General features: G+C 39.1%; 1 protein-coding gene across 3 annotated transcripts in view; it reads left to right on the top strand.

The window, feature by feature from the left end:
* The window catches only part of LOC121672993 (tensin-3-like), a 93,211-nt gene that overhangs the window by 24,903 nt on the left and 41,039 nt on the right, over positions 1-27,269 (top strand). For all 3 annotated transcript variants that reach the window (XM_042045982.1, XM_042045983.1, XM_042045981.1), the window contains 4 exons: positions 2,287-3,546; positions 17,984-18,162; positions 18,503-18,620; positions 18,731-18,814. In XM_042045982.1, coding sequence (XP_041901916.1) covers positions 2,287-3,546; positions 17,984-18,162; positions 18,503-18,620; positions 18,731-18,814 — 1,641 coding nt within the window. The remainder of the gene's footprint in view (positions 1-2,286; positions 3,547-17,983; positions 18,163-18,502; positions 18,621-18,730; positions 18,815-27,269) is intronic.

Genomic DNA, 27,269 nt, shown 5'->3' with positions numbered 1-27,269 from the left:
CCAGGTATGCTTCATTGTCCTAGAAGGTAGTGAGAGCTTATGAGAAATCACAGCATGAAAGAGCCTGAGAAACTGTCTGTTGGCTGTATTTTTGATACCTATTTTTTCATAAATATTATTTTTAAGTATCTCTATACAGATATTCAACCTCATGCATAGCAGCCCTTTTCACCATGGAATTTACACATCAAACTTGATCCACAGAGAAATTTTATAGCAAGGGGAGCTGTTTTCCTTTTTGCTCAGTCTGATAACTTTTTCTGAAAAGGAGTATTTTGGTGTTTTGCATGTGCTGTTTTTAAAATCAACATCAGACAAATGATAGTTCCTAGTCCTTAGAAAGTAAAAGATTGTGCTTTAGTTTAGGTAAAATCTATTAAAATTATCATATAACCTTTAGCATGTGTACTAGTTTGAAAACAAACCAGTGGGAGGCACCAAGTCAGAATAACAATTTAATGGGGAAATTAAAGAAAAGGAAAAAAAAAATCTAAAAGAAAACACTGGTTCAAACTGACAGAGTCAAGATACAACCTGAGTCCCTGTTAGGCAGGGTGGTGGTAGTAGTCTGGTAGAATGGTGGCTGCAGTCCTCTGAAGTGGTGATCCTGTAGAAAAAGGGTCTGCCCTTCCTCAGAAAGTCCAGTGGTGGCTATGTAGCTCCTGTCCTCTGGAAATCCAGTGGAAAGGGTAGTTTCTGGTGTTCAGAGTCTCAGATTATATCCAGGATGGTATGCTTGGTTCCTCCCTCTGGGTGGGGCATCTCACAATGGGGTGATGAGTCATGAGGCCAAGTGTTGATTAGGCTCATTAACAGAAGATAGTCCGGAGGGAGTTATCTCTGAGTCAGGCGGCAGGACAATGATGGGCCATTAACAGAAAGATAGTCTGGGGGGAGGAGGCAAGGAAACACTGCCCCACCTGATTTCAACAGCTCATGAGGATGGTAATAGAATACACTGCAACCCAGGACAGTATGTAAGTATATTAATTGATGGAACCTTGTCAGTGTGTCCCATAATGAAAACTTTTTCTAACCAGACCACTTTTCTTGCCATTATAAAAACCAATGAATTCATTACCATTATGAGTACAATTTCTGCATAATGCTTTTTCTAAATGGGTATTGCCTAGAAAAGCTTTGTAGTTTTGAAGTTTATAATCATGATGCCATTTTACATATATTTTGAAAATATGTGATAGAGTTGATGTTGAAATGCATTGGGCTTGCCATGGGGCTTTTGATTCTGAAACTACAACAGTTGTAGCTGATGGTTCCTTTAAGAAAAGTCTGCCTGTTCCTAAATTGTAATGGTTTAATTTTCTTATTCTCAGACTATGGGTAGGAAAAGTTTTTCAGAAACATCTGCTTAATATAAATATTTGTGTAAATGAATGTTAAATCTTTTGAAAGTAGAACTACTTACTTTACTTTCTTGGCTTTACAGACACTAGACATATTTATTCCTAAAACTTTTCTTAAGAAATAGAATTGTGCTCATTTTCAGCACTGGATAAAAATTCAGTTGCCATACTTTAACCTCATGTTGGCCTAAACCTGATGTGTTAGGTGTGATGTGTTAGATGGGAGTAAGACAAACATAAGTTACTTCCGTGGAGGTTTCCACTTAAGTTCATTAGTCCTTTTTTGAAGCAAAAACATGACGTGCATACCAGATCCTCCACATATGTAGAAATGTCATACTCTTAACATTTACTCATGCATTCCTTTGTGAAGAGTGTTTATGTATATTCCAAGGACTGCAGTTCCAATTAAAAGCTTGTCTTTTCCTTGCGCCACCAAGAAAAGGAGAAAATGATTCTTTGTAGTATAGTTATACCATCAAGTTATACCATCAAGTAAAAATGGATGAAGTAGTAATTACAGAATATATATATTTAAGGGAAGTACTGCTGATAGGTTTCTACCATTCTGGCTCTGAGTGGAATGCCTAGTAGCTATCTTTCAAATTTCTAGTGCTGTAATAGTGGGATTCTTTAAATTAGTATGAAGAGTTTGTGGAGCCATAAACATGCATTCAAAACAGCATAAAAAGAGAGGATTTGATCTTGAGCTACAAATGGCATATTGTATTTCCATCAAGAAAAGTGTTGTAAAATTAAAGAAGATAATGTCATTGGTGTTTGCTGTAGTTATAGAGTTGATTTAGTTTGGCAGAAACAGTACCGTTAGTGTTAATAATACTTGTGGCACGACACTAGTCATAGCCCTTATATGATGCCTTGTCCTTATCTCTCCCTTTCCTTTTTACTTTTATCTCCACAGTGCTGCATACCCAAGGTCCCATTGATGGCAGTCTGTATGCAAAAGTGAGAAAGAAGAGCTCTTCAGACAGCAACATCCCTGGTGTTTCTCAGGGTGTTCATGTTACAGGCAGTCCTGATCACAGTGATCACACCCTGTCTGTCAGTAGTGATTCAGGACACTCCACAGTTTCCATCAGGACAGACAAGACTGAGGAACGCCTTGTCCCAAGAGTCAAACGGGGTCTGAGCCCACAAGAGAAGGCAGAACTGGACCGACTACTTAGTGGCTTTGGTCTGGAGGATTCTGTCAGCACCACCAAGGATATGACTGATGCTCAAAGCAACTACAGTGCCACTCACCACATAGTGCCAGCTCAAGTTCACACGAATGAAGTCACCAAAATGAAGGACAGGGAGACTGATATTCTGGATGACGAAATGCCTAATCATGACCTTCACAGTGTGGACAGCATTGGGACTTTGTCTTCCTCAGAAGGGCAGCACTCCACCCACCTAGGGAACTTTAGTTGCCACAAGAGCAGTCAGAACTCACTTCTTTCAGATGGCTTTGGAAGTAATGTTGGGGAAGAGCATCACAATGCTTTTTCTGCAGACCTGGGAATTGGTGTGGATTCCCTCTATGAGAGATCATTTGGAAGCACTGAGCCAAAGTCAACTGAGCAATTGCAACAGAATCCTTCTGTCTTACCCCATCCACAAGCCTATGGACGAAGTAACTACTCTACTCAGACCTGGGTATGCCAGCAGCAGATGGTCACTGCTCACCAGTATGGTTTTGCCCCAGAGAATGAAATTAGGGTTGGCATTCATAACACTGTGGAGAATTTGGGCAGTGTCCAGAGCCAGTCCCACGTCCCAGGCACCCCAACACGTGGCTTTAGCAGCAGAGATGCTGTGCAGAGAGGGCTAGGAAGCATGCTGGGTGCTGCAGAACCTGAAGAACGTGCAAGTGCTGACATTTTTAAGTCAAGGCCAATGCCTCAGAGGAATATAAATGGCCTGGATCTAGACCAAAATTCTGGGGACTTGCCAGCTTCTCCAACTTTGGATATTGATCAGTCCATTGAAAAATTGAACAGGCTGATCTTGGAGTTAGACCCTACATTTGAACCTATCCCAACCCGCATTAACACTCTCACCAGTGACAGAAATCGAGTGAATGGCTTTACCAGCCTTGATGCACACATGGAAGAGCTTAACCGTAGTTCTGGCTTCCATGACAAATTAGAGGTCACAAACAGGAATCCCTCCTGGCATGGTAAGCTGTAATACTTTCTGAAAATAATGTTCTTTCTAGCACCTGTGTGTTCATTACATGGTATAGCAGGACCCTCAGGTCATGACTTAAAACTTTGACAATGATTATCAAGGGATTATTTCTGATGCTTTCTTAACATAATCATCCAAGATAGGGAATCAAATTGATGTAAGATAAGTGAGTTTTGCAGGTACTTGCCTTTTTGCTTGAAAAAAGTTCTTACCTGTTATAGATCATCTGTTGGGATTTTTTTTTCTGCTGTGAGTTTAAGTTATAAGGGACCAGAATTTGTACATTGACACATTTTTAGAAGGCATCGGTGGTGTACGTTTTTAATATTACTTTTTTTTATTATTTCCATTTAAAGTAGGAGAAAAAGTTCCAACAACTTTATCTTCAAATTTAGTGTAATGATTCTGGCATTAAATTTCTATGCAATGTTTTCACAAATAATGCAGTATTTACCAGTAAAATATTTTAAGACATGCTCTTTCGGAAAGTTTTCAGTATAAAAATTTATAAGTCACAGTGCTTGTTTGTTGTCTCTGACTCTGAAATGACTGCAGCTGGTGGAATTAAATATGCAACACTTGCTGGCTCTGTTGCCTAAGTAATACTACTAGAACTAGCAGCTTTGCAAAAGGATGAGTAGTCTGCCTCTGGCTAAGTCCACTAAACCTATTATTAATGGTATACCTAAAATTTATGACAAATAACGCTCTTTCTGGTCTAACTGTCATGTTTGAAAATTTTATGTGGTCTAATTTCTCTGGCAAAACATACGCCCTTACCTTCCTTTCTCTCCTTCCCTCTTCTTCTTCCTCTTCTTGTCTCCAGTCATCGTGCAATGAAAGACTTGCTTGTGTCTCCAGGATTTAATTCAGTATTAGCCAGCATGACAAAAGATGTGCCCATGGCCTCACTGGACACAAATGAGCTGCTTCAGCTCAAGCCCAGTAGGATATGCTAAACCATTCAATGATGAATGGGCCTAACTAGTGTGTGGTGTCTGTTCACGGGCAGGCCTATGTGATCAAGGATGGTGATGCTTGTAGAGAAGGTGAAATCACAGTTCTGTGTTTAGGAGGGTAACTGAACATGGAAGAAGTCCAAAAATCCATTATGAATATATGTGAGATGCTTCGCTGCTTATTTTCAATACACAGTATGTATTTTGTGGCATTAGTTTGTAATTCTCTTGAATCTTTCCAAATTATTAGCTGATGGACAGATAGAGATTTTTCCAGCAGGAGAGTGTTGGAAAAGGGTCTGTGGACTCCAGCGGGGGGAGGAAGAAATTGCAGTCCAGCCAATATGGTTGATAAAAGCAAGCTCCATTTATTAGCAATCCAGAGGCACTTATATAGTATACCAGCTTGTTAAGTGGCTTAAAACTTATCAAAGTGCATTTCTGCTTCTACCTAATTGGACTACATTGGCAAGCTTCTACTAGTTATGTTATGATTAAAAGAATTCAGACTTCACCCTCCCTTCTCTCCTGGTCAGTACATCTTATCTGCACAGCTGCTTCTCTTCAAAACTCCCTTTTTGTTTCTCAGGCCTGTTTCTCACACAGGGATTTTCTCATGGAGACAGTTTCTCACACTAACCTTTGCTTGCAAGCCTATTGCTTGTACAGTTCTTTTACTGATCCTATAATTCTATCAATGACCCATGGCCCTGATCCTCTAACCGTTTCCCAACAGGAGAGAACTCTTCACTTTATATACAGTAAATCTAGTGAAGTGTTGGGGTCCCTCCCCTGCCATGGAGCCCTGGGAGAGGGGCCCTGAGGGCACAGACACGGCGTTTCCCTGCCCCTGCTCAGCCTCGTTCCCATTGGTTGGTTTGTGTTTCCCTGCGCGGGCAGAAGGACCCTTGGTCCCGTGACTGAAACAGTTCCTCAGCAGAACTCCAGCCATGCGGCTGGAGAAATAAACATCTCTGAAACAGCTATCAAGAATCTGCCTGTCCTATATATTTCCTTTCCACGGGACGCCTGGTTTGATATATGCATGTTGCAGTATCCCCACTGCAACATAATGGTGGAGAATTGAGAGCAGAATGATCCCCGATCCCTAAGCGACTGATTTGTGTGAGTAAACCCTGGAAACTTTGGATTCCTCTCCTTGGTTTTGTTTTGCTGTTCCATATCTAAACTATGGAGGAACCGTGGGAAGACTCTTGGCTCTCAGAGCCGCATATAGACATTTATCTTAAACTTAAAATGATTCTTGAACAACGATTTGTAAATTTTAGCTTGATTCAAGCTCAAAAAGAACTGAAACACTTCCTGGCATGGTTGTTTAAGAACTTTTTCTATGTTTCTTGGGATTTAATTATTACCAAGGGCTTTTGGAAAACTGTTTGGACACAGTTAATACTGGAGTTAAAATATATGCCAATGGAAGAATATTTTCGTGAATATTATTTAATTACCGAGAGTGTTGAGCAATGTCAGCTGTGTCTTGGCGAAGGGAAGCCTGGCGCAGGGACTGTGCGGCCCAGGCCACGTGCACCAAGCCCTCTGCGAGCAGCAGCGAGGCAGTTCCCGCGTGCGGGCGGAGCCAAGTGAGCCGCAGTGCTGGCAGCAGAGCGAGGCGTGGCGGGAGCAGCGGGACCCGGCGGTGCCCGCCCGGTCCTGTGCAGTGAGTGGTGGAGCGAGCCCTGTGAACGCCCGGCCGAGAGGGGCGGCGCGCGGGCGGCGCCTGGCGGCGGTGGCGGTAGAACGGAGCCGCGCCCAGCCGAGACGCGCGCTGGAGCAGGGCGCGGGGGGGTTGTCGCTCGGGGGCCCGGCCGAGATGCGGGTACAGCGCCCTGCATCGGCAGCGAAGCTGCGACCAGAGGAGGCGACGCACGGAGAACTGAGCGGCGCGGCCCGGCCCGGCCCACGCAGCCCCGAACGTGACCCCGGGAAGAGCGCGCAGGCACCAGCAGCCCCGACAATTCCAACATGGGAGCGACCGAAGGAGAGAGCAAAGACGCAGCGAGACAGAAAACAGCAGCCACTTGGAAAAAGGAAAAGATCATAGTAACTAAGATCTTAGGGATAGTAAAATGGTATAATGTTAAGCAAAATTATGGTTTTATAACAAGGTGTGACAACCAGCAAGACATATTCGTGCATAGAACTGCTATTAAAAAGAATAACCCTGAAAAATGCATCCCAAGCTTGGGAGATGGAGAGGTGGTGGAATTCAAAATTATACAAGGTAGAAAAGGATTACAAGCATCGCAGGTCACTGGGCCTGATGGTGTTCCTGTAAAAGGCAGTATATATGCAAAAAATCGTAGTCATGTTAGACATTGTAAGCCCCCCCTACAGTCTCCCTTTCCTAATCCCACCTTTCCCTTTTACCCTATGTCCTATTACCCCCAGTGTATTCCCAGTCCGTTTTTTCATCCATGGTTTCCCTCACAAAACCATGCTTTTGCCAATTGTTTCCCCAAAAATTGCTTTCCAATGCCGAGTGGGGGATGAAAAGGGGGAGGGAAGAAGTTAAACCCTCTCCTGCCTCAGTTTCCCCACAAAGCATGCTCAGAGAGTTCTGTCTCCCTTCTGTCAGCCCTAAGATGTTCCACAGAATCTGACTGGACATTTAAAGACTCAGGAGGGTGGCTTGTTTTGTCTTGAAACTGTTCTTGTTATGTTTATCCAGTTGTTTTCATGCTCCTTTTATTAAAATAAAACGGGTGAGGTGTTGGGATCCCTCCCCTGCCATGGAGCCCTGGGAGAGGGGCCCTGAGACACGGGGTTTCCCTGTCCCTGCTCAGCCTCGTTCCCATTGGTTGGTTTGTGTTCCCTGTGCGGGCAGGAGGACCCTTGGTCCCATGACTGAAACAGCTCCTCGGCAGAGCTCCGGCCATGCGGCTGGAGAAATAAACATCTCTCTGAAACAGCTAGCAAGAATCTGTCTGTCCGTATATATTTCCTTTCCACGGGACTCCTGGTTTGATATATGCATGTTGCAGTATCCCCACTGCAACAGTGAAGGGAATAAAGAGATCATTTAGAATAAGCCACCTTTTACACTTCTGTGTTTAAATATATGAAGCTAAAAAGAGATACTTGAAATTTTCTCACAGATTCTGGTCATCTCCCAAAGGAAGTAGGAGTCACTGTAATTTCCCTTCCATTTTTAATGTCAGGTAAATAAAGACCAGTGAAAATAATTGTACTTGGGGAATGATCTGGAAGAGGATTTGTTTTAAATAATTAAATTATGGAATTTCTATATTTAAGGGAATCAAATATATATATATATAGACAGCATTTAAAATCCTGGATATTTGAGAGGAGGTATCAGGGCATAGTATGAGAGAGTGTACTAGTTTGAAAGCAAACCAGTGAGAGATTCCAAGTCAGAACTACAATTCAATAGGAAATTTAAAATAAATGCAATAATACAGAAACACGGACAGAGTCAGAGCACAATCTGACACTCTGTCAGTCAGGGTGGTGGTATCAGTCCGATCAAATGGTGGCTGCAGTCCTGTTAAAGTGACAGATGTGGTTCTGTTGAAGTGGTGATCCCGTAGAATCTTCCTCTGAAGGTCCAGTGTGGTTATGTATCTCTTGTCCTCTGGGAATCCAGTAGGTAAGGCTGCCTGTGGTGTTCCAAACCTCAGATTATATCCAGGTAGGAATGCTTGGTTCCTCCCCATGGGTGGAGCATATCACAGTGGGATGATGTAGTTTTACGAGTCATGCAGTGAGACTTGATAGCCCATTAACAGAAGGCATCCCCAGGAGGGAGTTATCAGGGATGTGTCATGGAAGACATAAAGAACACTGCCTCACCTGGTTTTAACAGCTTATGAAGATGGTGATAGAATACATACTTTTGGTTACATCTTGCACTGTAACCTAAGACAGAGAGGAAAGACTTTAGTAGTCAGGAACATTAGAATAGCTCTTAATTAAACAAGATTTTAAAAATAATTATTATGGCTTTAGAATAATAATAATTATTAGATTATTATTATTATATATAATATATTATATATATTATATTATCCATTAATAATGGATAACCAAAACAACACAAGTTGCTCACAATGGCTGATCTTACAGAGTCAGGTTTTAGAGGGAGCTTTATACTCTGTGACTTAAGCAGTCCTTGACCTAACAAGTATATTAATAGAAAGAATTGGCCTGTGATAAAGAGAGTTGGCAGATCAGGACTGAATGGTTTGAGTGAGGTTGATTGGATGAATGAGAGATTCTGTGTGAGCAGGAACAAATAGTGCTGGAGGTGAATGGGATCAATGTGATGCATGGTGTGTGTGCATCTAACTTGAGGGTTGTGTTACATGAGGATGGTGGAATTATCTGGTTTCCTGCATGAGTGTGCAGAAAATATATGCCTTAAATGTCATGTGCATGTTTCCAGTGCCCTGCAAAGCTGGAAGAATGTGCATAAGAATGAAATGTGTGTGTGTCAGCTGGGATGTACATTATGGTGCATTCTTGCTTCTGTTTGCTCATATGATTCTGCACTGTGCACTGATTCTGCACAGATAGGCAACTACCTCTCCTTTCATGCTTCTTCCTAGATGTTTTTATACACATATATCCTTAGCATAGGTCAACATGGCACAAACTACTGACTGCCCATGCAGCAGAGTTCTGGGTTCTGTCTGAAATGACGTCTTGGGTTAAGTGCTTAGCATTTTTGGATCATTGAATTTCTTTTTGCTAGGATGTATCTTTATGAACCATGTAGAACAATGGCTGATGACCTCTTCTCTCCTTCGGTGTTATATGTGTTGCTTAGCAGAGGTGAATCATTGCACTGTTCATTAAGATTTTTCCAGTTTTTATCTTTTACATGAGCTGAGTTATGGAGAGATGAGTTTCCGGTAGTAAATGAAGCTGCCATTTACTAGTAACACAGTGCTGCAATAGTGCTTAATTTTAAATGACAGGAAGTTTGTAGCATGAAGAAATTTCGATGTGTATATAAGCTTTTCTCTGCAGCCTTATGTTCCCCATTTACTTCATTCTCTGTGTATTCTTTTATGCCTAGTAACACATGACCTCAGTCTACTGTTAAAGATATTTGTAAGACTTATTTTCTCAAATTGGCTGTCTTTTACCACATGGCTTATGCTTATTTGTAAAGAAGGAAAGCTAAATCAATGTTTTGCTTCCACCTACAAAACTGTAAAAGCAAGAATCTGCTAATAAATGTGGACAATGGAAAGGTTTTTACCCATTTTCATTATAGCCTACCATCATTGTAAACCATGTCTCATCTGTGCACCCCACCTTTTCACTGTTAAAATGTTACAATTTGCATCTTTAGAAAAATATTAGATGCAGGTGAGGAATTATGTGATCAAGCTAAGGCAGAACACAGAAACACATGCATTCAATATTTGGGGCAGCCTGTTTCAATTACTGTGACCGAGAGATGCATTTCTGTCTAAATTTGCCAGCATAAGGAAGAGAGAGACTGTGTTTTCCGTAAGGTTGAAATTCTATTGTTGCTCTCAGGTAATTCTAATTCTTCTTCATGCATGAGTTATGGTGTTTGAAGTTATCATCTCAAAACTTCCCTAGCCTACCTACTGTAAGAGCAACACAGATACACAATTCATACAGCCTTACATTTTACTTGGAATTTATATAGTTTCTCAACACAACACAGAACTGAGCATTAAACAAAGTCTCCCTCTCAAAAAAATATTGCGAAATGAATAAAACTGAGGTGGCTTAGCATCTGGTTATATGTCTGAAATACCTTCAGAGATCTTTCCTCTATCAAAAATAAACCTTCAGACATGGTCCAAGATACAGTATCATAAATTATACTACAGTGTCTCTGCAGACAAAGGAGAGGGGAAGAAATCCTTTTTGCATACTTTATTAAATAATATCTTTTAAAAGCATTGAACCATTACAGATATTCCCATTTACTGTGCTATTCTGTGGGTAAGCACAGTCCCTCTGAAATAAGTTTTGAAGTGAGAGAAAAACAAAGCTTGTCCAACTTGTCACCTGCCTTATTTGTGTGTACACTACACTACAAAACCTGTTGTAGTTTCCGTTGGATAGGAACATTTTGGTGCTTGACTTGGGAGTTAATTTTACAGTGGTTAACAGCAAATTTGAGTTTTTAGCTAAATTAAACGTAAAATTTGAAGTTCTGGATTATAACTGGAGTTTTAACTAGATTCGATTTTTAAACTAAATTAAATAAATAGTTATTTTAAAAGCTACAGTTAAAATTTGAATTTCAGTTACATTTAGCAGCACAGTAATTTTTAATTTATGTCATGTACTTACTCCACAGATTTTTATCAGTCCTGTAATTTTCAGCATGTGGGCCTGAGTGTACCATCATTATGAACTCTCTCTAAGGAGATACCAGTTTGTATTTTGCACCCGGCTTTCTCCCCATTCTTAGCATAATATAATGGGCTATGAAAGTAAGATGACAGACCTGCAGAGCTGCTGTGTCCTATGTGTAATGGTCTACTTGAATTTGGGGTAGAGTTTAGACCTTTTCATTTGCTTGTTAGACTAATTGGTTATAAGGAGTTTAACAGCTAGTCTAATAACTGTTAAAAATTGGGGTAAAAACAATAGTTTGCTTGTTAATCATTGCTAATTATTGGGTATTTTTTCAAGAATGAAGGGATTTTCTGACTTTAGCAGCACTTTGTGTTACATTTTAGAAAGGTTAAGGCATTGAATGTATCACACGCTTTTGTTCTAGTTAATCCCTTTGAAACAGTGTTCCTATAGCTCTGGGAATCTGAAAGTTTGAGCATATCAAGATTCTTATTTAGTACTTGCATCACAAATCCACCAAGGTCATGGGTTCAATCGCCATACACTTAAGATTTGGACTCAGTGATCCTGGTGGGTCTCTTTCAACTCAGAATATTCTGTGATTTTGCTTCAACTGGGTATATATTTGCTTATCCTTTTTCCACCACAGCAATGTTTAGCTCAAGTTTTGTCTTGCTATCTTTGAAGATATTTTTTCTTTCAGTATGTAATAGTGATTGTAAAGCTGATTCTAAATTCTTAAAATAGATTTGCTATGGTTTAAGTGTAAAGCTGTCTCAAAAGCTTGATCATTATATGCCTTCTTTAAAAATCTTAAACTTTGTAGAAGATAAATGGTGGCAGAGACGTAGATCACTTTTGGTTTGTATAATGTTGTTGATAACATTTTTTAGTATGTGGGATAGTCCCTGAAGGGTCCTCTGTTAGAAGTTAACTAATGGACTTATTTTTTCCTTGTTGCATTCTTAAGCCTCATGTTGATTGAATCACCTTGTTTCACAGTAATTGATAGGTCTTTTTAAACTGCTGTTTAGGCATTGGCATCTGGAATTTCTGCAATGTTAACACAGTTCTCCTCAGTGTTATTTCAGCTTTCTTGACTTCTGCTGAGGTCTGTGAAAGGGGCACTGGAAAAACAGCTTTGTGGAAATTTTCACTGTACCTTTCACAACAGAGCCCTGCATTTTATTGATCTGTGGGTAGAACTGGTAGAGAGCTTCTTATCTCATGCTAGTTTTCCACACCAGTTGGAGCTGTGGTAAGAAGCTCACTTGAAGTGCAAGCACTTTTCCTCTCTGTGTGTAATATGCTTGTACACAGAATGATTTCCAGCTTGTATATCTGCAGAGTCTGTTAAGTTGTACTGATTGGTTGATTAAGCATACATCCTAGTAAATTTTCCTTTTGTTTCTTCAAACAATATGTCATTTTCTTAAACCACCTAAAAGCTTGTCAGATTTTCTTGAATGTATAGATGTTTTCTTTTGTCTCTTGTGAAAGGGTTAGAATTGAAATGAACTGCACATTCCAAAATTCCTGCTAGGCAATAAATGAAGTTAAGTAAGTGAGAAGCTGCCTGTGAAACAATATAGTTAACATTACTTAAGCTCTATTCAGAGAAAATGGTCTTAACTGTTGCTCAAGTATGGATGATAGAAATTCAAGTGGTTAAAATCAGTTTTACAAGTTCAGACATTTATATTTCAGTGCTATAACAAGGAATCATGTTTGCAACCAGTTGGATAATTTCAGTAAAGAATTTTTAAAATAAGTGTCTTGTAAAAACTGAATAATCAATTTCTTTCCTTTTGATGGCAGCAATTCTTTCTTTCCAAATTTCCAGTACTTTCTAAGGTCAGTGTGAAATTCCAGTTAATAGTATTAGGGTCAAAGCTTGATAGCACCTTTTGATTTAGAAAAACAGAATGTCACCTATACACAAGCTTTGATCAGTCCTTTCATTAGAAAATTATTAATAAAGTCTAACAATCTAACACATTTTCTTAAAACTTTGAAGCTGATGTAAATATTTGCTAATTTCCAAAAGATACTGTAAATGGAAATGTGCTTCATCTTACATTTAAATATGAAAAATCTACAGTTAATGACTCCAGTTTTAAGTTAATTCTTGGTGATTTGATATCATGTGTAAATTGTGCTGCCATTGATTGAAGGAAGTATTGCCAAATAAACCTGCCTTATAAGGTGTATTTAGTGTTGGTGTGACCTCGTGTTGAGTACTGTGTGCAGTTCTGGGCCCTACCATTTAAAAAGGATGTGAAGATGCTTGAATGTGTTCAGAGACAGGGCTGGAAGGCATGTCCTGTGCAGAGTGGCTGAGGACACTGGGTTTTTCTAGTTCAGAGAGAAGGAGGCTGAGGGGTGACACCATCTCCCCATGTCATTCAAGCAGTTTGAATGAGTTTATTTATAGGGGTTTTAAAATATTTTCTGTAACATATTGCTTTGTTTAAAAAGCAAAAAAACCCCAACCCCTCTATCAAGAAAAACAACGCAGAGATATGGAAGGACAGTTGGGTGGCCTCCAGTAGTATTCAGATCATTAAAACTGTACCTCTGCATGCTCAAAGTCATGTGATTTAGAGCCCCTTATGGTGTAGCAAACAACAAAATGTTGAAACTTTCATATTTCTTTTGAACTTTATTTTGTAATTATCTGTTGTAATGGGTTACCAGTTTGACTGTGGTTTGCACAGTTGGCTGTGATACAAACTAGGTAGAAGTTAAGGGGAGGTCTTCAATAGACAATGCTTGGCTTTGGAAAAGACTGATAGTTCTATTTTACAAATGATAAGGACTTCCATGAGGGGTAGAAAGGCTATCAGCCCAGTTTCTCTTTCTACCTCCACAAGAAAAGTTCTTCACAGAGTTCTACCATGTATGCTGTGCTTGCCCTGCTCTCAAGTAAAGCTGGTTTTGAGGCTAGCCCACCACAAACTGGGTGAATCAAATGGAAATATGCAAGCATCCTCTTGCTAGTTGCCGGGGTAACTGAAAGGAAATATGGACTTTCTTTATGGTGTGCCTCATGCACTCAGTAAATAAAAGTGTGTCTAACAGATGAAGAATCAACATAACTGTGTTTGAAGTATAGCTGGGGCAACTGCTAATATATGAGATACAGCACTGTTATTGACAAGCTGCTGGAGACAAGATTTTAAGCTTAGTATTGTTTTCTTTCTAATAGTTATAAATACCTCTCAATAGGAGTTGAGGAAAACTAAGCAGTTAAAGAAACCAAACAACGATTAACCTTTAATCACTGGCCATGCTTCTGTTAGCTGTAGCTTTTGCATGGTGATAACTATCTAACAAGATAAGTGCCTGATGTTGTTCTGATGCCCATCTGTTGGGATGTTATTATTTGTTCATGGGGGAAAACAAAATTACTTTCTGTCTTGGTTTGAAAGACAGGTGTCTGCTAAGGAAGGCAGATGCAACCCCCCTTCCCTCCGAGTTATTATAATTTTGAAATCAAGGGGCTTTTAGGCAAAGATGTGGAAAATAGGAATAACAGTTCTTTACTATCATATATCTCTATGTGTATAACCAGTCAAACAACAATAACTATGGCAGTAACAGCAAACAATCACAAACCCAGTCCCAGCCTTCTCGGCTGTCAGGCCCTTTCCCCTCGGGTGCAGTTCCGCTCGCAGCCGGCAGGGGCGCTGGTGGCTCCCGGTGAGCAGGGCAGGTGCGATGGTTCCCCCGTGGCTGCAGGGGGCGCTCTGGAGCGAGCTCGGGGAGAACGTGGCACTGGTGGCCTGGGATCCCAGGAAGGGACGGAACAAAGGCTTCACAAACCCCCTGGGCAGCCAATCCCGGTGTCCGGCCAGACCCTCAGGAACAGCAGGCTGGAACAGCAGGCTGGAACAGCAGGGACGAGCACAATTCCTGGATGGCAGACGAGGTGTATCCAAACGGAGAACCCCCCGGAGGTCTAGGCAGGTCGGGCAGGGCTACAGCGTAGCAAAGGCTCGAAGCAGCGGTGGGGCAGGGTGGCCATGGCCTGGCCTCCGGCGGGGCAGGGAAGGTGGGCCGGGGATCCTGGGGTCTTTCTCTGCAGAAGGAAAAAAACAGCCAACGAAAAAACAGCTTCCCTCTCTGGCGTTCGGGGACCGAACTGCCCACATACCCAGGTGAAACAAAAGAGTAGCCAGGTGCACCCCACCGCCAGTGGGTAGCTCTTTGTTTTCCTGAAGTACCCAGCAATTTGTCCTCTTAGCAACAGTATGGGGGGGAAATTCCTTTAACAGAAAAAAACTAGGAGAACTCCTAAAACCCCAACACTTTCATAGGGAAAAATTACTTTTCACATGGGAAAGGAGAAATGAGAGTATACAAAATGTTTTCAAAGAGACGAATATATGTTCCTGGGATATTTATGAAGCTCTGTCAAAACTTTACGCTAAATTATAAGAACAAAAGTGAATTTTGTAACTTCTAGGAGTCTTGGCAACTGACATATTACACTGTAAAAGGTGCCTTTTAAGTAAGTAAGTCTAAAACATCTCTTGCATTAAATGAAGCAGCTTTGAAGTACATTTTTGAAACTAATGAATTAAGTAGAAGTAATTTTTTGCTCACGCCACTTAATTTTAATCTCTTAGATTTGAGTTATTTGCTTTAAGCTTTATTGAAATACATCAGCTCAACTTCTCCCCTCTGTTGTCCACCATCTGCTGGTAATTTGGCATGTAAAGCACTTCCAGTTTATTTAAGGAAAATAAGAGAGTCTCTAAAATCTCTGAAAAATGAGAGACCTGTTTGTAGCTTTCTGACGACTACATTAACTTTGTAGAAATTACAAGCTTTATGAGTGTATCAATACTATTGATGATGAAATCCTATCATTAGTGTGACAAGCAAAATTGCAGTAAATTTTAAAGGTCTCTTTTGACCCATTCCAAAACACAGATATTCTCTATCATAAAGTAATCTACAAGGCCATGTTAACTAAGAGAAATATTCTGAAATAAATTGTCTATACCTTCGTAACTTGGTTACAAGTGGAGTGAAACTCTTATGCGCTGTTCCTGGTTCCCACTGCCTCCTGTGGAGAAGTGGTGGGGCTTGGGAGTGTCTGGTCTCAGGTGGTCTGAGATTCTGCAGTGATTCCCACTCATTTTTCTTTACAGAAATTAAAAATAAAAAAAGAAATCCAATGCAAAAAGTTGGTAAATGCTGGAATAGTATGAACTCAGTCTACATTCTTAAGTGTTTCCAATTTCAGTAGAATTCACCATGACTTTTTAGTATCATGTAAGAGGTTTGGAAGATATTTGTGATTTCATGTCCTTTTCTGGCTTGAGTGATGAATCTAGTTTCCTCACAGTGTCTTCAGCAGATATTCTTTCCAGAAATGAGAGACCACACATAAAGATTTAAGTCAAGAGAAAAAGAGTTAAATATAGGTGCTTAAAAAGTATTTTAGTTTTCAAAGTTGTACCATAAAAACAGAATCTCAGTTGTGACTTTTTAAAAACGTGCTAGGTTTATAAATATTGACTTGATAAAATTAATAACTGGTTGTATTTGGACCCTGAGATTTAACCCTATTGGTAGAATTTTCAAAAATTACTAACAGGGTTTTACTTATGTATTTATTTGCTTCAGTAGTAGTTATTATCACACTGATGCTAGCAGAGATGGATTTTTTGGAAGTGTCGAATTCTGTAGTTTAACAAGAGATTTATTAATATTTTTAGGATAAGCCATTTCTTGCCAGCAAGTTACTCAGCTTGATACATACGTATGTCAATGCAGAATCGCTTAAGTACCATAGATTTTAGTCTAAAATCCCTGTCTCTGTTTCAAGCTTGAATAAAAACTGTTCTCCTATACAGAAACTTATTTGTGCATTGATGCTCTATAATTGTGTGGTGTAATCAAGGTGAAATGTCTGTAACACAGACTCTTATGCTGTATGCTGGATTTTACACCTTAGCTTCTATCAGCTACTTCAGCTTAGGAAATCGATGTGTGTGAAAGGTGTATGCTATTGTCTTTCTCTACCCAAGTTACTGATTCAGCCCTCCTGGTGGTTTAGATGAAGTACACACTTTGGACTCCTAGTGTTATGGCTCCACGATCAGGGTGTGTAGGAGATGTGCTTCAACAACACATACAGTTGGAATTGATTGTAAAGGTTTAAATGACACCAAGCAATTAAAGTAAGTTCTTGTGGGAATACTGAGCTCTTTTAAGAGAAATAGCTAATCCTCAAAGACCATTTTGCATATGAAGACTATAGAGGAATATTTGAAAAGTTGCTATGCATGTGATTGTTTTTGTGACTACTCAGTAAGTTCTATGGATCCTTACTGTTGACTTAAGAAGGGTGGCAAAAGCCTTGTTGCAGGAGTAATCTGGAAGCCCCTGCTGTTTGGAGTGAATGACCGTGTATACAAAATCCTGCTAATCATAACTGCATCTAGTGACATGCTCTCAATAACATCTTTGGAAACAAATGCTGCTTTATATCCTTGAATATACTGGATCGTTCTGCTGGTTTAGCTTACTTTTCTGTGCTGTTCCTCAAAACGATTACAGCTTCCGTGTGTAACTAATACCTAATTTTTGTGATTAAGTGTGATTGCTACGTGTCACAAAAGGTGTACAGTGAACTGAGTTTATAAGGGCCAGGGTCTGTTTTAGCTAAAAATAAACTGCTTGGGCGGAGGGGGGAGAGGGAGGGAGGGAGGGAGGAGGGGTGAGAGGTGAGGAGGGAATGCAGTCCTGGACAGCAGCAATGTTTTTTCTGCCAAGCACCACTGTGTGTGTCAGAAACGGCAAGAGAGGCTTCCCATTGGAGTGCCCGTAGTGGCCCCTGCTGGCTTGCTCTTCCAATGGCACTGGGGGTGATCGCTTCGAAAATGAGCATCAGAAGAAACATGCTGCTTGACTGACTCCTCTAAAACAAGCTGACTGCGAATATTTTCCCACTGGTGTCAGCAAAGCTAACTACAAGTGATATTTTTTCCCCACCTATGTGGGTTTGTAAAACAGTTTGAACATTCTTGATTATAATCACTACAGACACAATAGTGAAGTTTGTTTTAACAGTTTTAACTGAAAGAAAAAAGTTTCTTACTCACCTTGCATGTTTGTTTTCAGCAACAGGTATGCAAGATGATGATGCAACAGGGAAAAGGCTCAGAAAGTTAAGTGTTGGGCAGTATGACAATGATGTTCCTGGGGAGCCATCATATAACAGGTGTGGATGGATGAAGTCTCCTGCTACTCACCAGGCTGTAATTCCAGGATCACCAGTTGCTGTAGGGAAAACGAAGGAGGTAAACAATCAAGAATTTTTCACTAAATACTGAAGCAAGTGGCCAGTAGGAAGTCTTATGTTGTGTGTCCAAAATTAATGTGAAGCAATTGGGCAGTTGCATCATGGCAATAAGAACAAATAACGCAGTTATCTCAAAAATGCAATTCAATGTTTAAATGCTCTTGTCTATTCTGTGTTTGCATGTTTTCAGTGTTCCAAGATCTCTCTGCCAGAACAGTAGATCACATTATATCTGATTACAGAAACCTTATGTAATTTGATGAAGAATGCCCCACTGTGTCATAGGCTTAAGTGAGAATTATCACACCGTAATTTTGCTTCTTTGTGCCTTTTCTTAGATGGTTGTCGTACATTACCAAGATGAAATAGATGGGGGAATCTTCTCCGCAATAAAAAATGGAAATGAAGCTGTCACATTCACATCAGCTTTTTCCCTGTCACCAGAGATGACATATGGTAAGAAGATGTCTGTCTCTACCTACCTATTTATTTATTTATTTAAATAGCACTTTTGACATTTTAGCTGTTACTGAAGAGCTGTTATTGCACTTTTCCCTCTTTCCTAGGTACAGCACCTCCACTATGTCATCAGCAGATTCCCTCCAGCCAAAAGATCAGCAGCCCATCTGAGCTGTACAGAACCATTCCTGGTAAGGTACCCCTATTTCCTAAATAATGTGAAAATGAACTGTGGATGAAGGCAATTAAGACAACAGTGGTTTATAAATAGGACATATACACAATGAATTTAGGTGTGTAAGTCAGAGAAATGGATTTTAGCAGTCCTATTTTAATCACACCAAAAAGAAGTGAATAATGAAGAATTGTCCAAGAAATATTTAATGCCTTCCAGATTTTAACTGCCAACAGGGAGTCCCATGTTCACATTCATTGTGCAAATTCACTGTGGAGCAATTAGGCAGCTGCATCACAGAAATAAGATGAAATACAGCTCAGTGTTTGAGGCTATCCTTCTCTTGTTCTATCAGTTTGCATGGTTTCAACGTTCCACAGTGTCTCTACTAGTATTTGAGGATGTCAGAATAGTACTATCAGGAGACTTGAGTTCTTTGTGATTTTAAGCAGGTTTTGTCTCCATCTGAGGAAAGAGGGGTGATATCCATGTTGCCATCTTTCCAGGCAAGTGAAGCTGACAATACAGCTTGACAGTAGCTATGCTCAAGTCAAGGAGATCCTTAACCAGAGGAATGGATATTCTGGAGGGCTTTTTTGCCATGATACAGTTTGTAAATGCACACAGAAAAGCAGTTGGTAGTAGATGATTACATATTTAAAGATTTAATACGATCTAGCTATGATTTTTTATAATAAACGATTATTTTTGAGGCCTTAACTTTTTGCTACTAAAAATAGCAGCTAAGCTACTGTTACCTGTCACCTTTTTTGTGCAAAATTATTTGAAAACACTAAGATTTAAAAGAAAAAAGTATTTCTGCACTGTATCAGAAAGTGCTGGACATAGCAGGAAGCCAGCTAACGTATTTAAAACCTGAATAAAAATCACGGGCATTCATTTTATGCATTCCATGATGTTCAAATGAAAATTCATGTATATTATATATAGTTTTACTACTTAGGCTATGACTGTCTTCTCCAGGAGGATCTTGATAGTAGAGATTTCAATAAATGTGATAATGGGTTTTGATGCAATAATAGTTATTGTTACGGTTTTAACTTAAAAAAAACCCTTTATGTTTAATTTGCCTCACTTAATAGTGAAAAGCAAATAACATCAACACAGAATAAAGTTATCTTTAGCTATAGAAGAATCTTCTACCCGGTTCAAGACATCTTTTTATGGTTCTCCCTACTTCTAAATAATTAGTGGCAAATAGCCTCCTGAGGACAACTTCAGCAAATCAGTTATAGGTTGATCTACTGTAGAGGGATTCCTTGTGGAACAGGGGCATATGATACCCCTGGAAAAATTGGACAACCCAGGGTTGCTGAGGAAAAACCCCTGAACAGGCCCCTGGCTGCAGGCAGGCCTGGAAAGCACCTGGCTGCAGGCAGCCCTGAAAGTCCTTGGCAAAGCAATACACTGGTCGGCTCCCCCGCGGATTAGAGGCTGTCTAGAGGGACTGGGCGTGAATCTTTGCAAAAGTAGATATAAGTTGGCATAGTTGAACAATAAAGCGGAGAACGATGCTTAATCGTATTGGTGTATGTGTCGTTACTCTGGCTAGCTCTTCAGCACTCGAACCCCCCAAAAATCTTCTGAACACTTTGTTGTTAAATGGTTTCCATTAATGTTGTTAAGAGTTAGGACTTGCCCTGGAAAAATATTTGGCTTTCAATGTATTTCTCTATTTTGATTCTCTGCTTAATTCTAAATGCTGTCATCTCTCAAATGCTGGTTTTAGATACTCAGTTAATGGAACACTGAAAATAATTATTCTAATTATTAGAAAAGGAGGCAATTCTTCCTTTGAGTGCTTGTTTCAAAATGAGGCTCAGGTGTACTGAATGCTGCACGTTAAGTGCTCATCTCCATGCAGCTTTGGTTTTAGCTGTAAACGTAAGGTACTTTGACATTAAAGGTGTTAGTTGTTAGTTAAACATTAAAGGTGTATGAAATGGGTCAGCTAGAAAACATGCAGTTAAAAAAGACCTGTTAGCAAGCATTTCTCAGAAATGTTAATTGGGTGACTTTCCCATCAGAGTACAGAAATGTCTATTGTCAGAGGCAAGTTAGAATCATACTTTAAATTTTAAAAAATTTTCTCTTTTCCCTTTGCTTCTCCTATAGTTATTGCCTCTATCTACAGTAAGTACCTACTTGCTTCTGTGTCTTCTGATTTCTTCTGCAAGAAGTGCTCTTATTTCTGCTACCAATCCCTAATTCATGCCCAGAGCAAGAGCGTTATGTTTTGTGTGTTGAAGAGGCCAAGAATCTGAAGGGAACAGAAACAGCTGTTCCTGTGGTTGAGACTGCTTTAATGCACATACCACAAAGGTGACTCTAACAGTGTGTACTTTACAAGAGTTCTTAATAGCCTTGATTTTTAGTACTTTCCCTTGCAGCCTAGCTCTTCTTTTAAATGCTTACATGGTCTTTGTTTTGGTAAAAGTTGGGAAATATACTGACTTCTTCAGAAATTTTCAACAGGTAGAGGCCTTTTGAGTCATGGACTCTGGCATCTTGATTTTTGCCATTAAGATATTGCCACTTTTGTCTCAGTTCAGATCACCCTTGAATTCAAAATTGCTTTGTTATGCATCTCAACTTTGCTGTTTATCTGCTTTTTAAATTACCAGTGAGGATGCTGTAACCTGGTTGCCAGTTATCTAGACATATTACTGTTTTATTTCCTCCCTGTTTCCTTGTGGAGAATAGCGTTCCGTGTAATTAGCACTTACCATATCAAGGGATTCTGTTGTGCTTTTAGAAAAGCACGAAAGTATATATTTTAAAAGAAAAATACATGGTTTTGTGTATCCTGTAGTCAAGAATTGCAATGGCATCCAGTCCGTAAGTTTAAAAAGTGATAAAATTCTCTCTTCTTTAAGTTATTCTTGTAAACTGTGTATCTAGTATCTTGAATGCATCTGATTTTTAACCTGTTTACTGAAGGACATTGTCTTTAATAAAGCCTTATAAAATGGAGCTCTGTTATCCCTAGAAATCTTTATTTTCTTTCCAGGCAAAACCACTTTGCTAGGGAAAGTCAGTGAAGTAGTGTTATGTATCTGTCTCCCTTACATTAGCTATGCCCTAACTCTTCATTCTCCCTGTACATTTATTGGAGATGTCCTGCCTGTAGGATTTCTTTTCAGAGCCTTGTTCTTTATCAAACAGGTGTAAATTTAACCTCCCTCAGTCTGTGTGCATGCAGTCAATTTTGTGTCAGCACTGCTGCTCCAGTGATCACTTGCTGCCATAGTTTCATTGCCCTTTTCTTCACTTTACATAGCTTGAAAGTAATACAGCACCCACGGAGTTAATTCTGAATTTTCTTTGAAAGACACCTTGTTTCTTGAGATGAACCTAAGTAGTCTATAAATTGGCTAGTGGTCTATAAATTGGCTAGTTTTATAAATACCCCTCAAAAAATAGGGCTGCTCCAGATAGAACCCAGATACAGCTCTCTGGAATATCACAATAGCTGATGTATATCCCATGGGAGGGAGAGTCCCACATATCAGTGAAGGAACAGAAGCACTATTTGTAGGCTATTTTGAGGCTTATAAAGGCTCTTTTGTCTCAGACAGCAGATAGCTAATTGAAGTCCCTTTGTATATAGAAGTAACAAATAAAAGCGTAGCAAGCTCTTTGCCAGGGGACTGAAGCTGGCTAGCTGTCCTGCCACTCCACGCCTGAGGCTAGATGTGATTAGCTGCCCCTTCTTCAGCCCTGGTCAAAGCATAGAAAGAACTTTGCAGAAGGTCTGCATTAACAAACAGGCACTGTCTTGCAACAGAAGGCAGGGATCTGTGGAACAAGGGAAGATTGTCTATAATCCTTTATCAATGTACTGACAAAGAGAAGACATGATGCCTTTTTTTTCCATCTTTTCTGAGCAGCCTAACTAGACTTGTGTAGTTCAAGCAGTGCAAATGATGGAATGAAAGCATTGCTGCCAGTGTAAGGAATCTCTGAGCCTTCAACCATGTGTAAGGCCTTGCCTTTTCATCTCTTCCATGGAGCTTAGCCTAGATACTGTACTCAAAGCTTGTGTATGAGCTGCATCTGTTCTAAAAATTTTAAAAAGGGCAACTTTTCTCCTCATGCCATCGTGGAACTCTTCAAGACCACACAGTGGAATATTTCCACAATTCTTCTCATACAGACTCTGTTTTTATTTGACATTGTAGGCCTAAATTCCCCTCATTGACTAACACAGACTTACTCTATTACATCATCCAGTAGAGTGATGAGTGTTTAATAAATCTTTTGGGAGGCAAACCCACAACCTAACAGCCTCATTATTGCATAATTCTATTACTGATTAGAATTTTATACTGTTGTGATTTTATACTATTATTCCGGGATTGTAATTTCTTCCAGTTACTGAGTTGCAAGGGAAATGATACATACCGCTTAATTTTTTGATTAAAAAAATGTCAGGGTTCTAAACTGAAAACATTTTCCTTGTGTCAGGACGGTCAGTAGCATTGGGAATAAAAGTGAAACAATTTGTGAAAGGGAAAAGTTTCCTGTTTATGATGGGCAAAAACTTTCTCTCTGTGAAAAGCTTTCATATAATATTCATTTATACCTGTCTTTCTCTACTCCATTTACCTGTTTATGTAGGATATACATGTCCAAAGCAAGTAATAGGTACAGAACTCTTCCAGACATCTGGGTTCATTTGCTTAGAACATACGTGATGGTTATGATAAGCTCTGTTCTCCTGGAAACATAGGTGCATTTTTGTTTTTGCTATTGCAGTTTTGTGTTTAAGTTTTTTTGGATGTTTTGTTTATTTTAGTGGATTTTCATTTGTTTGTTTGTTGAGCCTATCAATGAGATAAAAAATACAACTAGAGAAAGGAAATTTATGATGTTTAATGCAAAGCAGATACACCAGATTTCTGTTACGTTTTTCATCGTCCTGCAATTGCCCTTGACATGTTTATCTTGTGGACGAATACAGTGCTCATCTACACCATATTTTTATAATTGAACACCTAATGTTTCTTAATTATTATAAAATACACCATTTACTAGTGCATAAGAAGCCTCCATAGGCTTCAGGAGCAAGCAGGAAACTATTTGGATCTCCTGTTGGGATTCTAACACCATGAACTTCATGAGGGCTTCCAGAAAGAGCATGTGGAATGCTGTAAAGCATAATCATAAATGTTCAGAGACCACTTATTGGCTGTTGTAAACACTGAAGTCAATATAATGTACTATGATCTATCACACTTTTTCATCGCTGGGTTACTTTCATTGAGACATTCAGCTCAGTAAAACTAATCTTTATACAAATTTTTTATTGCATGAAGGTTGGATATGATATATTTTCAAGTCTTCATTGTCACAGATCTCCTTCCCTTTGTGTCACTGATTATAATAGAGTTCTTAACATATCTTTCAAATACAGTAATGGAAATGATGTATTTGTTTGGCCTGCAGAGAAATAAGCAACGCTTATTATCAGTGATTTCACTCGGGTAGTCTAAATTCACAGCAAAGTGAATTTATATTAATATTCCATCTCATGTGCTGAAAAGCTTAACCATTTAATTTAGTTTATATCAATCTGAATGGTGGAAAATATCTTGTGACAGTAGAATGAAACTGAAACTGAAAATAACTTAAAATATTTGTAGTCTATGTCTGCCTTTACTGAGGGGTATTAACCGAAATACTTACAGTATAAATGTGTACAACTGAGCTGTTTGGTAATCAGCTTTAATTGAGCATTTTTTTCCCCCCACTCAGTTCGGCTAAGATTTTCATGGGAGGTACTCTCCCCCTCTACACTACTTAACTTCCCAAAGCTTTAGAGATTAAATGATTTAGAGCTTAATCCATTTAGCTAGCTAGATATGGACAGGTTTTGTTTACAGCTATGTTATGTGTTTCTACATAAAACTTAAAAAAATCTGTACATACTTTAGCCACTCAGTAAACATTCTAATATGCCATTGATTCAGAGGAGAAAGGAATATAATTACAATAACTGAATATAAAAAGCTAGGGCATGCCAAGTCCATGCCAGATATTATGTGATGGTAAACCAGTGGGATAATATAAATATGTGGTTTTTTTGGCTGATATGTTAAAGCTGACAAAATAAACCACTTTCGTTACTGGATTTTCATAAGAAAACTCATTCTCTAAGATATACTCTTTCTTCCATTGGTTTTGGATACTCTAGGTTGATCAAATATTCTGGAACATGAATACATTTTGTTTTGTAGCCAATGTTGTATCTGATCACAGACTCAAAAATTCTTCACATCTGATGCTTATGTCAAGACAAAGATATTTCATGATGAATTGTTCTTACAGCTGCACGAGCTAAACTTCTGGAAAGGGACACGGTCTGCTGTGACCTATATGTTGAACATCATGTTGAACATGAGAAAAATTCAAGTGCTGCAGATGGTCATGGAAAAGGCTCTGCTCGCAGAATGCATCATCTAGTGCACACGTATATAATCCCATGTGCAGCTTCTCTATAATAATGAAGAATTTGAAGGAAAAAAAAAAAAAGAGAAGATGGATTCTTCAGACATTACATTGAAGAGATGTTGTGAAAGTATTCACTGTCTCCTCTTCTTACCCCCCTTGCTTTTGTAGCAGGATTTTCATCTGGACAGAAACACTGTGGTCATAGATCAGAATAGGCCTTAAACCATATCCTGCCCTGTTGAAACTGCTTTGGAGAAAGTATCAGATACTGATTTGGAAAGACTTTGTTTTATACTGCCTGTTTAATTTTCTGTGCAAGTATTTATTGCTTGTTTTGTTTTGTTTTAATTATGACTTTTCATTCCATGTGGGCAAAGTGTTGATAGATATGTAAATCAGAGAACTGAGACTGTTCCCCTAAAAATGGCCCTCTCAGAGGGGACCTGGCACTGCCTGCATTATCAATTTGAACCAAGACACTTCTGAAAAGTTATATGGAGTCTTCTGCCTAAAGCAGCAAACGTGAATTAAGTTTTCTCATAGGGAAATGAGTATCTAAGTGGTGGGGACCCTAACTACAGAAACAGGCTTTCTTACTTTCTTATCCATTCATTTTGTCCTGAATTCAAATGTTGAACTGCACTAAAGAAATGGCAGATCTTCTGACAAAAGAGTTTTCCTACAGGAATTCATATGAAATAAGGTTTCTAGCTTGGGATATCTTTGAAGTCTCTTGCCTGTTATTTGTCTTTCATCAGTGGTACCTCAACAAGTCTGACTGCTCCTTGATCCCTCACTAGTAGCATTAAATCAAGCACCTGCTGATAGGTTCTTCTTCAAGAACCCACCTGGTAAGTGCTTCCCTTACTTGGGGCACCACACTTTTATCCAGTGTGTCTGTTATTTTGTCTTGACTAACTTTTCATACCACTGTGAACTGAAAATGAAACAACTGCCTTATTTCTAAAGGATTTAGTAACTGAGAAAAAAATTGAAGAAGTTTTGCATAAGATGCATGTTACTGCCTGTTTCAGTTTCATTCAGGAACCAATACATCTGAAAGTTTAATTGTGCAGCCTGCAGCTTACATCCTTCCTGTAGCTCTAGTCCAAAGGCATTTTCTCTTGAGAGAAAGCAGTAGCATTATCTGTTTTAATCTGTGTTTATTTATTTTTGTGGGATTTTTTTTTTATACTTTCCATCCAAGATAACTGACTGTACTTGGAATACGCATTATTAGCTGAAAAGATGATGGCACTTCCAAGGGTGCTGTTATGTTCACTACTATCTGCGAGAGCTCAAAAATTCTAAAATTAAGGCAATAAAATAAGCTGTATAATTCTGAAGTTATATATAAATGCCCAAAAAAGTTGTTTAAATAATCAAATATTACATGGGGAAAATGTGTTTATACAATACTTCAATGTTGTTACTTGATCATGGTCTCAAAGCATATGTGCCTCTTCTGTTAAATTTGAAATACACCCTGATAATACATTGGTGGGTGGTGGTGATTTGGTTTTGGTTTTTTCCCCCTTTCTTTTTTTTGCTAAGAACCACTGAAAAATTGATTACTTGAGAGGTTTTTAAACCACTGCTTTAGAGCATTTGGTTTTTCCCTTTCTGTGGGAAAAAGTCATCCATTTCCCCACATAAATTAGTCATTTGATAAATAACTACCTTTGTATGTATTCATTGAGTATAGATGAATAATATCTTACACATATATAAAAAACCAAAAGAATCTGAAGCTGAGAAGTCTGTCACTAATTTTTGCTTCTTTTGAAGATGCAAACAATAAGCCATTGACAGAAACTTAAAAACAATTTAATAGTAATACAGGATTGGATGAGCAGGCAGCCTGGCAGATGTGTTTGTTTTTACACATACCTGATGTTGCTTGTTTGCAGTGCATGTGCATAGCATGCATTTTTGAGATGTCACTAGTCACTTTGTCTGGAAAAGGTTAAATTAACAAAAAACCATGAGAACAACTA

Source organism: Corvus kubaryi, unplaced genomic scaffold (assembly GCF_017639235.1).
Source record: "Corvus kubaryi isolate FWS band 111438036 unplaced genomic scaffold, C.kubaryi_AGA036_p1.0 65075, whole genome shotgun sequence".
NCBI lineage: Eukaryota > Metazoa > Chordata > Aves > Passeriformes > Corvidae > Corvus > Corvus kubaryi.
This window is presented reverse-complemented; position numbering and strand designations above follow the sequence as displayed.